The 18,540-nt window shown below is 39.2% G+C and overlaps 1 protein-coding gene across 12 annotated transcripts in view; it reads right to left on the reverse strand.

Annotated features, from left to right (window-relative positions):
- FBXO38 (F-box protein 38) overlaps positions 1 to 18,540 on the reverse strand; it is a 56,186-nt gene that overhangs the window by 12,194 nt on the left and 25,452 nt on the right. For 6 of the 12 annotated variants that reach the window (XM_072824597.1, XM_072824599.1, XM_072824600.1 and 3 more), the window contains 6 exons: positions 15,751 to 15,921; positions 13,955 to 14,097; positions 12,867 to 13,077; positions 5,454 to 5,573; positions 3,980 to 4,159; positions 1,716 to 2,453 (listed from right to left, as the gene is read on the reverse strand). In XM_072824597.1, the coding sequence (XP_072680698.1) occupies positions 1,716 to 2,453; positions 3,980 to 4,159; positions 5,454 to 5,573; positions 12,867 to 13,077; positions 13,955 to 14,097; positions 15,751 to 15,921 (1,563 nt within the window). The remainder of the gene's footprint in view (positions 1 to 1,715; positions 2,454 to 3,979; positions 4,160 to 5,453; positions 5,574 to 12,866; positions 13,078 to 13,954; positions 14,098 to 15,750; positions 15,922 to 18,540) is intronic. The other 6 variants (XM_072824607.1, XM_072824602.1, XM_072824606.1 and 3 more) reach the window with 6 other exon arrangements.

The following is an 18,540-nucleotide window of genomic DNA, read 5'->3' on the forward strand; positions in this document are numbered from 1 at the left end:
ATTGTTTTAAAAAAAATGACTATAAAAATAAATAAGAAATGCATGACTAGCTGAGGAAATTTTGAAGAATAAAGAAAGAGGATAGAACACTGGAACAGAACAGAATGCTCAGAGACAAAACTAAGTTTATCTAACATATATGATAAAAAAGCATTTCAAAATAATGACATGAGAATGGAAGCCAATAACTAGCACTGAAACAACTCAGTGACAATGACAATTTGGAATAAAAAAAAAAATGAAGTTCATTCCCACAGATTAAAATAAAGAGCTCAGATAGGCAAATGAATAAAAGAATGGGAAGATGAGAACAATTATCTGAACCATACTTAAGGAAGGTCTTCCACAGCAGAAAACAGAGAAATCATAAAGGTAAACAAGTAGATCCAACTTGACAAACATGAAAAACCATGCAACAAAAGGCATCATCACAAGGAGTTTCTATGTAATGGGCACAGAGATCTTCTGCTTGGGAGGATGAAAATGTTCAGATGGATGGTGGTAATGTTTGCACAATACTTACAAGTATTTATTCTCAAAATAAGAATTCACAAAATAACTATGTTAGCTTCTAACAGGGTTTTAACACTATATAAGGCCATAAATTGAAAACCAAATTAAAAACTCAATGAATGCACTTAATGTCAATGAAATGTACACTTCAAAATGGTTAAAATGGTGAATTCTTTATGCATCTTAAAAAAAGAGATGATAAAACATTTAAAATTCAAGCTGGGAAATGTATTTTTCGTCATATGGCAGCACTAGTGTTTGCAAAGCATAAGGAAATATTTAAATAAAACTCATTTTATTGTTAGTTAATGCTACTATGATTAGCATGTAAATAAGGTCTCAAATTTATCTCCTGAAAGCTTATTTTTGTTAGTTTAGTTCCATGTGATTTGATCAGCTCTATTTAGTATATAAAGAAAACATTAACTCTATATTCTGGAGCTGATTTTAAGATTTTCAAATTAAGGGAGACCTGGAGAAAATGAAAATATATTATTATTCATTGATAGCTATTCATGACTTAATAAAAGGAGGAGATATAACTGAAAAACCAGGTCAGAAATAAAAACAGAACCATGCTTGAGAAATGTGCTTACCCCACCCAATCCAAAGCCTTGACATAAATCATGTTATCAATGAAATTATATACATATCTATGTTTTGGGTGTATCTTCAAAAATAATTCTCAGCTAAACTACCTACTTACCTGCTTTATCTCCTGGCAAACCTATCCGGAAGCAAAACTAGATTTCAGAAAGAATTACTAACTACTGCACAGGCAGACGGAGGGGTATACCCTATACGATATGTTCCCCAGCCCCCAGCAACCTCAGGTCTTTACCTTCTGGCTAAGGTTTAAAGCTTCCCTAAGAGTTACAACCTCCCTAAGTAATGGGATGGGAGCAGAGTTACATTGCGACTTAGACATCAGAATGAGTATTGTATTAGGGTCAACATACACAGTTATATTTCTCGTAGAGGCTTAACGGTTTGACTTTTCCTGGGTTGGATATTTTACAAGATCTTTTACATGTCTTCTCCCCACCCCTGCTGAACATTAGTTCAAACTTTGTATGATCACAGAACCCCAACATAGAATTCAATTTGCCAAACTGGCTTTATATAAGAAAACTCATGGAACGATCTCATGCCCCTGTCAAGGCCTACCCTGCGGTTGCTAAATCCTGGCAGCATTGTCATACCTGACTCAGATACCAGCGGTACATGGGAGAGTCTGCTCCTGGCCCTCGTTAGGGGCCTCCGAGGGTAGTCTTCATTAGACTGCACGTCATAGCTCTCAGGCTGGAAGCTCCCCCTCCTGTCCTCACCTGTAGCCCCAGAGCCACTCCCATTAGTCCTCTCATCATGTGCTGGGCCTGAAGACCCCCCTTGTGGCAGAGTCCTAAAGGAAAAGGCGGATCTCGTACCATCCGGGCCATTCACAACACAGGCTCGGCTGGTTGAAGGACGTTCCTCATCAGAACACCTGCTAGTTCTCCTTTGGGATTCTTGGGGCCTGTGACAGCAGCATCTGGGGCAGACAGAACTCTCTGCATCTCCCTCCTCCATGGCCTCAGAGTCCTCTGACCCACCGGGGGAGCAGACACACTGCCTGGACACATCCACTTCTGAAGGGCTAGGCTCGGAAGAGCCGCCGCTGTTCACCGTCCTTACAAAGTCGGGGCTTTGAGAAGCAGTGCTGTGTGAGCTGGAGGTTCCCACTGTGCTGGCGGTGGCGCTGCTGCAGCTGGGATAAACATCCTTGTTTTTTTTCTTTTCAGGAATATCCCTAGCTGCTTTCATATCGGCTTTGATCTGCTCACTGGTGACCTGACAGCCTTTCTCACAGCTGCTTTCCTCGAGGGGAAACTGCTTCGACTGGCCCATCTGATGGGAGTTGTACCTCTTTCGAAGTGGAGTCTTGCCTTTTCCACTTACTGCTTATAGAAAAAGAAGAATGGCCCGAGGAAAAGAAAAGATTTCAGTACAAATTCTGGACAAAAGGCAAGAGTAAATTTGGAACAGGAAACAATGTACACTAATTTTCCTAACGTATAATGATGACAGTATCACTCAGCTGCTTAACAATTCTCTATGGTCTCTAGTGCCTACCTGGTTTACTCTCCTCAGCTCAGCCTCCATGGCCCACTACGATCTAGTTCCAAACTAGCTTTCTGTTCGTGGCCCATCTGATATACATACTACACGCTAGCCCAAACTTTTCTCTGAACATACCCTTGCCATTCTACTGCTGGGCCTTTGTTCTCACCAATTCTTCGGCCTCGTGCATCTGTTCAATCTCTTCTGCACGCCCCCACCCCAAAGCCCCTGTAGGATATGCCCTGTAGTATCATTATACTAGATTTCTGACCTGACTCTTCAACCAGATTGGAGGTTCCTTAGAGAGAGGGATCATGACTTATTCATGTCTGTACCCCTCACCTCACCTAACACAGTACCTGGGGCACAGTAAGGCTCAATGAATAGATAAAGGAATACTTAAATAAGATTTTGTCTGGCTGACAGAAGATCTAGTTTCTAAATTCAGAATCTGAACTTTCTCGGAAACATTAGGTTATTAGTCAGCTGGTCACATTCCTTTTCCTAAATTTTAGTTTCCATAAAAGCTCCTTTCAACCAGTGTGAAGATACCAGAATTTCTTAAAAGAAATAAAATAAGAATAGAGTAATCAGTCATTGGTTAGTAAGTGATTCCAAGTCTAAAGAACTAAGCTTTCCACACAGAAGTGATTATGTATTTCAGGGCCAGTGTTAAGGGTATACTGAATATTCAGACATATTAAGGAGTAGAGTACCCAAGGGAAATTAGTGGACAATTTTTAAAAACCTCACCCTTTGCCCAAAGTGGTATGCGTGTAGTTCTGAGAAACAGCAGGGAGGGAAAGACAAGGAAGATGAATGACCTGAAGGTTATGAGAATGAAAGCTTCTTGGTGAGGCAAATGGTAGAAGGCTGCTGACTAGATGGAAGAGGAGGCTGGGATTGTAAGAAGACACTGCAGGACCCCCTCAAGCACCAAATCAGCCACCAACATTCACTAAGCACAACTGGACAGATTATCAGCTGGCCGGGTGGTTGTTTTCTCATTGCTCTGGACGCCTTAGGAGTCACCCCCCATGTGAAGCCCAGGCCTCTAGCTAATCCTTCATTCCCTGATGCCACAGGGTCCTAAAGCCTCCACTGTGGAAGTCACAATCCTCACGTCTTCTCTTCCCTGAGCCCCGATTCCATAATATTTCTGTTGTGCTACACTTGCCCTTGAGAGCGCCACCCAAATTCTCCTCTCCCTTGGGCTATGGCCCTTCTCGCCTCCTGTCACATTCCATAAGGATATGTTAACTGCACCACAGATTGTGGTAGGGACACAGTATATAAAGGTCACATGTGTCCATCAGTTCTCACAATGACTCCCACCAACTGGTCCCAGCAAAATATTATCTCTCACCTGACAATTCCCTGGACTGCACTGACTCTCCGGATTTTTCTTCACGCTCAGAGTAACGTCGAGCACCATTCTTAGGAATCCAGACTTCTTGGAGCTCTAGACTGTCTTCCTCATCATCACTCTCTGAATCATGAACAGTAATTGGAGTTGGTTTTACTACACGCTGAAGACCACTGGGTCCTAAAACAGAAAGCACAGGCCTAACAGTTACTTTTTGCCAAGAAAGGCTCTCACTTCAAGTAATATTTCTAGGGATCTGGGCTCACAGAGATGCTTTGGTTCTATGTAGCCTTCTTTATCACTCATGTTAATGGAATATATACGTTTCTAAAAGCAGATCAAAATAGAAGATCATATGGCATCCCCCTTTAGGACTTTCACTATTTGAAAAAGTCACATAAATCATCCTAAAAATAATCAAAGTAAGTCATAATAATCATTTTAAAAATAGCCTACTTTCCCAATTTTGCAAATGTATGAAGACAAAGCAAGTGAAGATGAACTTCAGAAACCTATAGGACTGGTGAGCACTCTTCATTCTTTGAGTGGTCTTTCTCATTAGATGTAGCAAGATACATTCTTGAAATGCTAGATACATGTTACAGTTTGGTTATTTGAGCGTTTATATTTATGTAAAAAATGTTTTCTCTGCTTGGCAGTACACCTCTCTGACAAATGACTGAAGTTCACTCCACCGATAAAATGTAAGCTCCAAAGAACCTTGCCTGTCTTGTTCCTGTCACACTGTACAATGCCTGGCACAGAGTAATACTCAATAAATACTTGTTGAATAAGTGACTGCATCTGTAAGACACTTAAAACAAGGACAGTTAAAGATATTTTCAATTCAAAGACAAGGTAGCATTCCAACAGACCAGGAGTAAGAAAACTTGGGTTCTAATCTCCGTGCTGTCCCTTTAAGACTGGCCAAGTGGTCTTAAGCACATTATTTAAACTTATTCTGAAAGACTACTGGTTTCCCCATCTGTAAAACAAGGTGTTGTATCAGATAATCTTTAAGGGCCTTGTGACTCTACAGCCTGCCTGCCATAAGTCACCCACTGGCAAACAGATGAGATCTTGGTCTGTTAACTAAACCAAATCAACCTCCCATTCCTGTTCCTCCCACCAAAATGAAGGGAGAGGACAAGCAAACTATAATCAGGTCATTTACTTTTTCCATCAAAAATATGAGTGCTTTCTTTCTACACACACACAAACACCCATATGTGAACACCAATACAGGAAGAGGAGTTGTTGCCACAGTTATAAAAAATAACAAACTTTAATAAGATACACACACACACACACACACAGAGCAAGGAGAACATCAATATAATACAGCTGTCAATAAGAAATAGCATATAACACATCTTTATCTGTAATGTTAACAAAATAATCACTCTCAGTGTTTTACTTTCTTCATTTGAGTCAGGCCCGAGTTACAACCACAATGTGGGAGTCACATGATTACCTGCTTGTTCCTCGTCAACATCCACAGGGATAACTGGCTGACTGCGAGCTGCTGTCTCCTGTCCGCTTGCGGCTACCACCTCTCCATCCTCTGGCACCATGTCTTCCATCTCATTTAATGCTTTAAACAAAAATAAACACAAAGTGAAACCCACAGAGGTCTAAAAAAATCACAATGGCAGGCAAATCTGGAGCACCCCTGAGAAACCAAGAGCCCTGTGATAATTAGGCCCATGCTGGAAGGATCACCTAAAACAGTGCTTCATTATACAGACATGAACAAGAAGAGCCCAATTATTCTATGGGAGAGGCAATTATAATGGGAAAGAAGCACTTGGTGGAGCAAGCCCACCACTGTAAGATGAAAGCAGGGAGAGCCACGCACAGCTGGGAGAAGAAAGTACCATGTTCCTTCCTGAAAATGTCACCAGGAATGGCTGTAGGAGGCCACTGTGGGCCTCCCTCTAGGCCATTTACTGGACAGTAGTGAGGGCCAGCTACCAGAAGACCGCATGGTCATTTTAGAAACAATGAGTCTTGGAGTATGTGCCAGCTACACCAGGATGTACTGGGCAGGCAAGCTCTAACCATACATTTCTTCTCCTACCCTCTGGCAGCTATGTTCCAATTTTAGCTAAGACCGGACAAAGATTACGAACAAATATACTAAGTGCATTTTTAACATTTTACTATCATTCAAATGTTCTGCATCAAAGAATTTATGACAGTTATTAGTGCCTATCAGTGAATGGGAATGTGTGATTTTATTTATATTTTTCCAGAAGATGAGCACAGTGAGCAACTTCAGACCAATAAGCTTCAGTTAGCTTACTCTTCTTAAGAAAAAATGGTCACTTTTCCAAGAGGACCTAAATAAAATAATTCCCAGCTTTGCCAGCTTTTCACAAGAATAAACTCAAATCCCCCAAGTCAGTGGCAGATAAACTAGTGCCCTCTTACAACCTAAGCTTGTGCTGGACCTCAGTTTGAGTCAGAGCAATAACCATATTATCTTTCCATTTACAGCTCAGCCACAACCCTGCTTATCACTATATCCTCAATGCTTAGGGATGCTCAAGGACTACTCTGGGAAGTAAACCAACCAACCATTTGGATGAAATGAATAGACCAACAAAAGCGAAAACAAGATTCTGTTCCTGAAAGAACTACAGAATCTACTTAAATAGACAAGACAAATTCAGTTAACAAATAAGGCAAAAGAGGATTACGACAGAAAGATACCATTCAGTGGGGTTTGCTTTGGTCTTTAATATACACCAAAGCACAATCCCCCTTATGTTCAGTCTCCCATCTCAAATTCTTGCCCAGCTCTAGCCCTCAATTTTCTACATTTCATTTAGTACCCAAAGGAGGCCTGACTCTGTCTAGAAATCTTTCATGATAAAAGCCAATCTATTTTCTTCTTTCATTCAATTCTTATCATTATGAACAGCAGTAATTAACATGTATACACTCTATGCCAGGCTCTATGCTAAATGCTTTCCTATTCATTACCTTATTTCTTATGGCAAACTCACAAGGACATTACTACTAGCCTCATTTATGCAGCTGAGGGAAGTAAGGCTTAAAAGAGTTAATAATTTGTGAGGATGTGAACAAAGATCTGTTTCCTGAGCCTGCAACAGTACAGGGACAATGAGCTGATGGGAAATTTATAGTCCCTGCTCTCAAAGAGAATGCACACGTTCTAACAGATGTCAGATACACAGAATTAGGACTTGCTAAATGCCAGAACAGTCCAAGTGCAAAGGGAATATAGACAAAAAAGGAGCAACTAATTTTCCTGTTGGGCAGGAAAGTTTTCACTTATATGAGGTAACATTTCCTATAAACCAGGAAGCATATTAAATTTTCCAGAAAAGTAAGTATTCCAGTGATAAAAAGAACAAGTGTTTGTATTGAGATGATGGCATAAATGAGAACAAGGCTAAAAAGGCAGCTTGGGCCCTAGACTGTGAAAAGCTTATAAAGTCTTGCTAAAAAGCTTAGAATTATTTTTCACAGGCAGAGCTTTTTTACAAATATATTAACTGGTGGTCTCTTTTATACAAAGCCTGATTAGAAATTAATATCCTTTATTAAATGTAAAATAAAAGAAAAATAAATGTAAAATAGAGGAGAACTAATGAGTTTTTTACAAAAATGATTTATATGCAACCATTTCTAGTATCAGAAATATTATTTAGTGGTTGACAATTATCTGCCCAAAATATAAAGTAAAATGCATTTACCATGTTTTTTTTTTTTCACAATGTAGTTCACCCTTGAACTTTACATATAAGGATTTTCCAGAAATCAATGGTTCTCAAACTGTGGTCCCAGATTAGCAGCATTAGCATCACTTGGGAACTTGTTAGAAATGAAAATTATCTGGCCCCACCAAGACCTACTAACTCAGATCCTCTGAGAGCTAAGCCGAGTAACCTGTGTTTTGAGCAACTAATATTCGATAAAGGAGGAAAGACTATCCATTGGAAGAAAGACAGTCTCTTCAATAAATGGTGCTGGGAAAATTGGACATCCACATGCAGAAGAATGAAACTAGACCACTCTCTTTCACCATACACAAAGATAAACTCAAAATGGATGAAAGATCTAAATGTGAGACAAGATTCCATCAAAATCCTAGAGAAGAACACAGGCAACACCCTTTTTGAACTCGGCCATAGTAACTTCTTGCAAGATACATCCACGAAGGCAAAAGAAACAAAAGCAAAAATGAACTATTGGGACTTCATCAAGATAAGAAGCTTTTGCACAGCAAAGGATACAGTCAACAAAACTAAAAGACAACCTACAGAATGGGAGAAGATATTTGCAAATGACGTATCAGATAAAGGGCTAGTTTCCAAGATCTATAAAGAACTTATCAAACTCAACACCAAAGAAACAAACAATCCAATCATGAAATGGGCAAAAGACATGAACAGAAATCTCACAGAGGAAGACATAGACATGGCCAACATGCACATGAGAAAATGCTCTGCATCACTTGCCATCAGGGAAATACAAATCAAAACCACAATGAGATACCACCTCACACCAGTGAGAATGGGGAAAATTAACAAGGCAGGAAACAACAAATGTTGGAGAGGATGCGGAGAAAAGGGAACCCTCATACACTGTTGGGAATGTGAACTGGTGCAGCCACTCTGGAAAACTGTGTGGAGGTTCCTCAAACAGTTAAAAATAGACCTGCCCTACGACCCAGCAATTGCACTGTTGGGGATTTACCCCAAAGATACAAATGCAATGAAACGCCGGGACACCTGCACCCCGATGTTTATAGCAGCAATGGCCACGATAGCCAAACTGTGGAAGGAGCCTCGGTGTCCAACGAAAGATGAATGGATAAAGAAGATGTGGTTTATGTATACAATGGAATATTACTCAGCTATTAGAAATGACAAATACCCACCATTTGCTTCAACGTGGATGGAACTGGAGGGTATTATGCTGAGTGAAGTAAGTCAGTCGGAGAAGGACAAACATTATATGTTCTCATTCATTTGGGGAATATAAATAATAGTGAAAGGGAATATAAGGGAAGGGGGAAGAAATGTGTGGGAAATATCAGAAAGGGAGACAGAACGTAAAGACTGCTAACTCTGGGAAACGAACTAGGGGTGGTGGAAGGGGAGGAGGGCGGGGGGTGGGAGTGAATGGGTGACGGGCACTGGGGGTTATTCTGTATGTTAGTAAATTGAACACCAATAAAAAATAAATTAAAAAAACAAAAACAAAAACAAAAAAAACCCTGTGTTTTGACAAGTCTTTCAGGTAATTCTGATACAGTCAAGTTTGAGAACCACTGCCAAAAATAAAGGCTGCAGAGCACTTTCACTTAGGTCAACTTAGATTAATGGACGGCAGAGGACAGTGGTGAGGGGAGAGGGCCATACCATGTTTAAAAGTAGTAAGCACCTGGGATTTATGTGTTAAATCAAGATAGAACCTCAGTAAAATGATGCAGACACAAAACCATGCTTTGTGATTATAATTACTTCAAAAGTAATTATATTAAAATAATTTGGCAAAAGCTTTAGCAATTACAGAAGCATGATTTTGACACATGGTAATTTTATGTCAGGAAAATGTGAATTGTTGGAAAACATGAACATTTATTCCTGTGTTTAAGAGTGCTGTAAAATGCAGGTAATGAACTTAAATTTTCAATTAACATAACTGGCCCATGATAAAGTACTCTAAATACTGAAAATTTTGGAAATGCAAATCTAAGAATGATAATATCTTTAACAAATTATAATGTTCTGATAAATCAATACTCTGTAGAGCAATAAAATCATATTTATGAAATCACATATTACCTTAATGATAATGTTTGCTGGAAAACACCCACTGATTTTTTTAAGATTTATTTATTTATTCATGAGAGACACAGAGAGAGAGGCAGAGACACAGGCAGAGGGAGAAGCAGGCTCCTCGCAGGGAGCCTGATGCGGGACTCGATCCCGGATCCTGGAATTAGCCCCTGAGTTGAAGGCAAACACTCAATAGCTGAGCCACCCAGGCATCCCCACCCACTGATTTCTTATAGTAGTTGATAAAGCCATTTACCTTATAGAAATTAAATTTTAATTTTAAAATTATACAATGCCCTTCTTTTAAACTCTGCTACTTCATGCAAGATGATGAAGTTAAATACAATATGGCAGTAAAGAGTAGGGGCCTCTGCTTCATTTTGGGTTTGTTCCAAAACCAAGTAGAGGCCCATGCATAAAAAGTTTTAAAATTCTAAATTAAGCAAAGTCAACATGTCAATACCACTTTCAAACTAATTTTTAAATTATTAAGATCACACCTAAAGAGTAGAAGCATCTATGTCAGTCATTCAACAAACACCAAGTCCCACTGATCCCTTTTAGTTTGAAATCTGTCCCACTATTTAAAAAAAATTTTTTTTGCTTCTCCTTTATATTTGAATTCTTTCTACTCCTGTTTTTTTTTTTTTTTTTTTTAAGATTTTATTTATGTATTCATGAGAGACACAGAGACAGAGAGAGAGAGATGTAGAAACACAGGCAGAGGGAGAAGCAGGCTTCATGCACAGAGCCCAACGCGGGACTTGATCCGGGGTCTCCAGGATCAGGCCCTGGGCTGAAGGCGGCGCTAAACCGCTGAGCCACCTGGGTTGCCCTCTACTCCTGATTTTGATCAAAAGTCACATAGCCTTTCTCCAGCTCCTTATTTTTTATTTAAAAGAACTGACCTGGTATGGAATATAATAATAAATACAAAAACACTGCCAACTCTGAGAGATCTGTGGAACCAAAGTTTTATGACAATCTGCAGTTCTCTACTTAGCCTTCCTCTGGTTGAAGCTGTTTAATTCTTCAATCTTGGCATTTACGTAGTTCCTTTGTTTCTCAGTCTTTAGCAGCATTTGAAGATAGTGTACTTGACAATAATATTCCTCAAAATGTGGTCTGTATGCAAGTCTCTCATCTCCTAAAACCCTAGTTTCAAACGTTAGTAGATTTAAGTTCCGATGTTCTCTCATAAATCAAATACAGTATTGGGATGCCTGGGTGGCTCAGCGGTTGAACGTCTGTCTTGATCTCAGGGCATGATCCCGGAGTTCCAGGATCGAGTCCCACATCGGTCTCCCTGTGAGGAGCCTGCTTCTCCCTCTGCTTGTGTCTCTGCCTCTTTCTCTGTCTCTCATGAATAAATAAATAAAATCTTAAAAAAAAAAAAAATCAAATACAGTGTTCTTGCACACATTTTGGTCTCTGCTGCACCAATATGCGATTTCACAAAGTAATGCATTCTCCATTCTGTACTGAGAAGCCTATGGTCAACTAACTTCCAGTGGAGACTATCACTTGTCCAGTACATCCACTCCAGCCACAACTGGGTCCCAAGGATTTGGGTAGGTCTGCACTGCAGCTGCTGTAACAATTTCCCATGGGTGGTCTGTGTCCTCTGGAGTCCAGATCCTTATGGCACCAGTGACAAGTATAATGGCACTCAAGGACTAAGGCAAAGAGACAATACTTGACCCTACTCTCTCTCCTTCAGTCCTAGCACATGCTAGCTCTGTACTTCTCTTTTTGTATTTTAGGGGGAAGATGTCAGGGAAGAGATTTAACCATAAGTTTGAAATGCCTAAAAATACTTGTGTGGAAATAAACTATGGAATTGTATATAACCATATTTACTTCAAAAAGTTGGAAGACCAAAGCTACAAACAAAGGTTTGGAATTTATTAGGATATAGCTGGTACTGAAGCCATGAGACTGAAGGAGCTTATGTAGAGAAAAATGTACAGAGAGCAACAGGAAGATCAAGGACCAAGCAGAATAGAGGAGGTGCTGTAAGCAAAGGAAACTGAGCAGGCATGTCCAGTGAGACACAAGGAAAACAGTTTCAGAGAAGAAATTATCGGGAAGCTAGAAGCGGGCAACAATGACAAGTCCTGCTCCGATGCCAAACGAAAGTGGAGACATGTCCACTAACGTTCTTAAAAGAGTCACTGTTGACTTTGCCAAGAGCCAAAATGGAGAGTTTTACAGCAAACATGTGAGGTGAAACAGTGAAGACAATTCTTAGGTCAGGCCCCATATACTCAGTGTAGTCCTAAAGGAAAGTATGCTCTATACACAGTATGCTTTCATGATGAAAGCAGGTATGTAGCGTCAGGGCACTCCATTTCTCAGTAATCACGGTGTTGAAGACAATGAGTGAAGGGGCAACAAAAACAAGGTGGCTTCAAGAGGTTCCTTTCCCAGTTCTTGAGGACCAACTGGGAAACTAGAAAACTTGGTAAGAAAACAACTTTTCTCCATCCTCACTCCCCAAAAGAGGGGCATATGAAGCCTAAGAACACACAGGCTGGATATAGTAGGTATTCAGTCAATACTGAAGAACTGCATGGGTAATTACATAAGCGAAATCGAAATTTGGCGGGTGTCTGTGAAGACTTAATGATGAAAGCTATGTGAAAGGTTCTAGCACATGACTACTATTCATTTTTTTCAGTTCTAGGTCCCCCAATGACGTTCTATCTACCAATCTATTGGTCAGGGAGATATAAAGAGTTGTGCCTGTGCTCAAATCCTAAAAGTTAAAACTCAGGCCAGGCCTCTAAGGCTTACTGTACCCTAATGCCACAGCATCAATGAGTCCTTCCCATGCTGTAAGCACCCTTACAGAGCCTAGGGACAAGAGGCATCATAAAGATAACTTTGAAACAAGCCAGCAGAGAGGCACATTTCATCCCCCACCCCCTACCATTTGCTTTACCAACCAGGTCTCCCATGTGTAAAGTCACAAACTGCAACAGGGGGAGAAGGGAACAGGACAGGGTCAGAGAAATGCAATCCAAAGTAAAAATCACTTCTGTTTGGAGCTCACAAAAGATCTGGGTTACCGTCGGCTGCAAACTGCTGCTCTCCCGGCTGCAGGTCTTGCCGAAAGTCGTTCTCCTCATCTGAATCGTCTGGGTGATGGTGATTGTTATCATGGATGTTGGCATTATTCTGGGCATTGTTATCATTGTCGTTGTTGGAGTTCTGGTTGCTAACAAGGGCTGAGGAAACCCCAATTCCTGTGCCTGCACTCAGACCAACTCGAGCACAGCCCTAAAAGCAAGACAAAAGCACATGCGTATTTACTCAGGTTAGTATGCAACATTTCATTTTTAATATTCCTCCATTTCATCTTGGTCTAAAAACATTTACATGGCACTACTTTCACATACGTATAAAGCACCCTATTAGAGGCTCACAACACCTCCAGCAAGTCGAAGTGCTATGGATCTGGATTTACAGATGATGAAATGCAATGGGAAGAAGTTTGTGTAAGAAACCAGTAGGAGCTACAGCTGGGACTTGAAACCCAATATTCTGACCTCCAATCCCAAGCCTTCCTCCTCTATACTGTGCTACTTGAACAGTGGTATGTAACCATTAAGAACTGAGAGAAAAGATAATTAGCTGAAGCATTAAGTTTTTATTACAGTGACAGTGAAAAATTTTGTCAAGCAATTTTTTTTTTGTCAAGCAATTTTAAAATAACATTTCGTACAACTAGACTATTTCCAGGATTCCAACTGCATAGAAGAGAGAACAGCAAAATAAAACATTTCCAAACTAAATCCCTAATTCTTATTTATATCTGAGGTTCCCAATTAGAGATTTAATCTCCCAACTAACTACTCTGAGTAATAAATATTGACCTAGCTCAAATTTCCACCTTTGCGCTTGCTTACAGAACTGATGTAGACAGCTTTCTATTTACTTTTCCCTTTCCTTTCTCTGGAGACCCCTTACCAGAACAAGAGGCTATGCAAATTATAACCTTTATGCCTTCACTGAAGGCATGTAAAAAGTCCAATTATAACAATGTAAAGGCATATTATTAGAAAGAAAAAAAATCACATAGGTTTCATTTTATTCCTTAAGTAGTAAATTAAGTATTTAATTAAGCAAAGCCTAATTCCCTCAAAATGTGACTTACTTTGGGTGGTTCACGAAACATCTGGTCCAGTGAAATAAACTCCAGACTGGGCAATAATTCAATAAACTGGCCAAAGGAGTCCAGCTTCAAAGCATGGCATCGCACTAAGTTGATATCGACCAATCGCGTCCATCTTGAGTGGTCTGTTCAGAGAAATGACAAGGCCAGAGAGTTGAACTAATACTTTCTCCATCACGGATTCATCTCGTTAAAGGTCACAAAGACTTTCAAATCCTTTTCCTTTAAATAACTTTGATTTTATCTCATGATCTCAGAAACTTGATGACTAAATTATGTCTCCTTACCTAATTTCATTGTGAAAACTATGGGAGTTATACGGGCTTGGGAATTATTAACTTGAAACCAAGTCAGACTTAATCTAAATGTGATCCATTCAACAACCTACATGTCTATTCAACAACAGGACACTAGTTAAATGCTGGTGCATTCATTTAACAAAACATTATGCAGCTGTTAGAAACAATGAAGGAGAATTGAGTATGCTTGCTATTACAAAGCTTTCCCAAATACTCTTAGTGTAAAAACCAAGCTATAGGAGAGGGTATGCTAATGTCCTTTTGTATATATAAATCATTTTTAAATGCTATACATGTATAGGATGCAACATGTACAAAATAATCTGTCCAGAGAATATATAAGAAACTGTTGATGGTGGTTACCTTTGAGAAGAGGAGACTTTTCATTTTGTACCTTTCTGTACTGTTTGGTATTGTTTATCAAGTGCATGTATTACTTTTAGTTTTTAAGTGTTAACAGGAGTTCTGAGTGATGGGATTATAGGCCATTTTTTGTTTTCTTCTTTATACTCTTCTGTATTTAAGAAAACAAACAAACCAAAAATCCAATAAATGTTATTTTTAAAAAAGTGATCCTATGCCTGCTACAACCTAAAGTTTGTATTTCCCAATAACTTCTTGGTGCAACTGGGCCAAAGACAGAATTTCTCACTTTTGGTAGGGGAGACATGGCCATTTTAATGAGTAATCTTAGTAGATGCCCCTGAGCCCTAAAAGATGCCAGAGATGAGTTCTGTAAGGAGCTATAGGGGCCCTGTGAGGCAACTCAGACAGGAGAGGAGGCTGTTCTGCAGGTGTCAGTGAGGGGGCTTGGCTTGGTTAAAGAGGATGTCACGATGAAAATTCTCTAGCTCTGAATTTATTTAAAGGTTATGAATTTTAAGTATTTAAGAAGGGCCTTAAAAGAAACAAACAGTATTATTCTCTCAGGGAGGAAAATGAACTCCTCATATAAGGAAACGCATCAAGTACAGTCACACTTTTAGACACAAGGCATCGGGTAGGAAGGGGAGAGCTGACATAACCTAAGATTTTAAAGCAAATGAAAATTTCATTAAAAGTTAATGCTAAATCTGTCACCTAAGTTTTTTTTAAATACATACCCACTTTGTCCTTTCAGATGTTGTGCAATGTGATGGTAATTCAGAGGTAACAAATGTAGTATCCCAAGCAACAATTCCTAACCTTAATTTCATAATAATAATAATAACTTTATTATTTCTTTGTGCCTAGCAAAGCACAACTGCCTTGGCAGTTGAATCCATAACCTAGTCAAGTGCCAGTTTCTAGGCAGAGAATTTTACAGGTTCAAAGAGGCACTGATACACTTCCAACACAGTTATCAAAAGTTCCCAGCACTTGTATGATCATACAAAGTATTTACATTTTATGTTAGGAATACAATTCATCACATACAGAAACAAAAATATATATTCTTTCCTTATCAGGCAGACATAACTGTTGTGAAACCTACAGTACCTGAGATCCAATTGTATGGGTTATGGAGATGGGGGCAATTATAAATTGCCAGATATTTGATACAGGAAAAAACTTCATTGACTGCCTTCATCCCTATATCGGTGATGATACCAGGATTTTCTACCACATCAGCCAAACCATACTTTACCAGATCTGCATTCGCCATTCTGCCTAGAAAAAGAAACCAATTAAAAAAAAAAAAAAAAAAAAAAAAAAAAAGATTCTTAAATTGTCATAGGATGTTGCCGACTCGTTATCTTAACATCCAGCATAACACTCTTCTATGATCGTTCTGTGTCATCAATCCATCATCAGCTTTAGGTTTGAGTACAATGTTAGATTAGGTATTCTCTGCAAATACCATTTACTTTGCAAAATAAAAATTTGTATTAAAAGTCAAGGGTTAGCTAGTAGAAACAAAGTGTTTTCCATTGTTTAGAAAAGGAAAAAAAGAAAGCAAAAATTCTTAAAACTGAGGGATATATTGTATTGGCTCACACTTATGGCAAAGTTTTAGCTTTAGTTTTATAAAGAAAAGTAAGATCTTAAATATGTGACTCTCTCTCACGGTATTAGGATGTTTTTGGAGTTAGGTGTGACCATGTATAAAGAAGAGAGTAAACTGGGAATTCAGACTCATTCTGAGAGCCATAGTATTGGTTAGTAAAGATGTGCCCGTCCCCAGAAAGTGGACTTCTAATTCAAATATACCCACTCCTTCTGCCACTGGGCTTTAGTGCCTCCCGCACGGGGATTGGGGGAAGGGAATGTATCAGTAAAAGACGATCCTCCATTCTAGACTACGGCACTGAAAACATGTCTCATTCCCTATCTCCTGTCCTCATTTCTTCCAGCTGCCTGTCCTTACTCTCCAGGACGGTTCACTTAACTATAAGCAATCTGAAGGAAAAAGGGACCATGCCTAGTTAGTTGACAGTCACATTTTCAATGTCCAGCAGAGTGCTGGTGAGACAGGAACTCAACAAATGTCTCTCAGTTCCTTCCACCACCTACCACCAGGTACACAGAAAACACTATTGCTCTGGTGAAGCTGCCCCACATATTACAGGGATTTACACCTTTAGCTTGGAGCATGTTTAAAACAACTATTTACTCCAAACTCTTCCAATTTTATTCTCACACGGTTCACAGTCTCTCTCCTGTAGTCCCCATTTTTGGTATTTACTGGCATTTCTTGCTGATTTTACCTTAATCTAACTCTTACAATTCGACTGAGCAATTTTCTTTAGCCTGCTGTAAAAATGTTTTTCTTGCCCTTTGGGCTTAAAACTTTTCTAATGAATGGGTAAATTTTGAACTCACCCTGTTCTCTGCCTGCATGAATGCTGCAACCTGACATGACAAATCTACCATACATTCATTCCTTTGAGACCACCACCTTTTTCTGGCTCTTGGGGTCTCCTGATTGTCACACTCTCTCAAGAACTCTGATGACATCACCCAGAACATATTTTTGTTTCTTTTTTCTTTAGCCCATAAGTCAACTAAAAGTAAAAACTACCACTTACTACATGCTTTCTAAGGGTCAGAGATTATAATGATAAAATTGGGTTTATTACTGATTCCTCCAAACTATTCGAGGAAAAAATGGCAAGTGGTCTTATCTCCACTTAACAAAAGGGGAACTACGGACTTAAGAAGTAACTTGCCCTTGCAAGGTTCCATCATCTATAAGAGGTGGGTCTCAATTCCATCTGTCTCCTTCTCTCCAAAGCCCCAGCACTAAAGACTACACTATTCTGGTTTTTAATGAGTTTGACATCCCTATCACCTTCAAGTAAAACTCTGCTATCATAAGTCTATGAAAGCAAAAAAACTCCAAGGTATTCATCTTTGGAACACTTTTCTTTTATTCTTAACGCACAGCATCTGCTTTTCAGCATATCCACCTCTTCAATCTGGCACTATCATATCTACTGTAAATGTACAGGGCACAATGGTGATGTTTCTATTTTGCCAAGTCTTTGTAACAAAATGGTGATACAGGTTTTACTAGAGGTGATGCCACCCCCACCCTCCTGGAGAGGTGCCTCAAAATCTAAATTACTGAGAAGAGTGAGATTAAGTGACAAAATATGAGCAGTGACCACTTATTTCTTCCAAGGCGGGCTATTAGAGGCACCTGGCACCTACTGTGATACAGACATCCTGAGTCATCTTTGGAGGAACGGGGGCAAGTACATATATGGAGAAATGGATAAACTGCAGCAAATATAAAGACAAGAAATGCTTATGAAAAGATCAAGACAGAGATTTCAGTATGAAAGAGACTATGAAACATGTTGAAAAGCATAAAATAATGGTACTCAAAAGGTAAAGTGTTTTTCTATTGAACGTGTGTTATGGGGAAAGAGACACTAGGGAAATAGCTGGTTATAAAGATAACTCTCAAAGACAATCCTTCAGTGGACCTAAATATGGCCATCTTGAAAATACAGAGCTATGTTGGTCAAAAGCCAATCTTTTTCAAAGTTATACAGATTAAAAGTAATTCCCATTAAACTAGCAAGAAGATAATGACTGGATTTCTTAATCAGTCAAATGTAATAATGAACACTACAACAAAGAAAAAGTAAACAATACTGTCACATCTATTAAAAATGAAAAAGGACAACAGTCATATTGTTTGACCTAGACTGTCCTGATCAGGAGTTAAACCTTATGTTCTTCCACAATGTAAACTAGATCCTAAGAAAAAATGCCATTCTCGTATGACAGTGAGTTTAAGAAAGACTTGTTATAAATTACATGGGGAAGAAACAATTCTTG

This window comes from Canis lupus, chromosome 4 (genome assembly GCF_048164855.1).
Source record: "Canis lupus baileyi chromosome 4, mCanLup2.hap1, whole genome shotgun sequence".
NCBI classification, from domain to species: domain Eukaryota; kingdom Metazoa; phylum Chordata; class Mammalia; order Carnivora; family Canidae; genus Canis; species Canis lupus.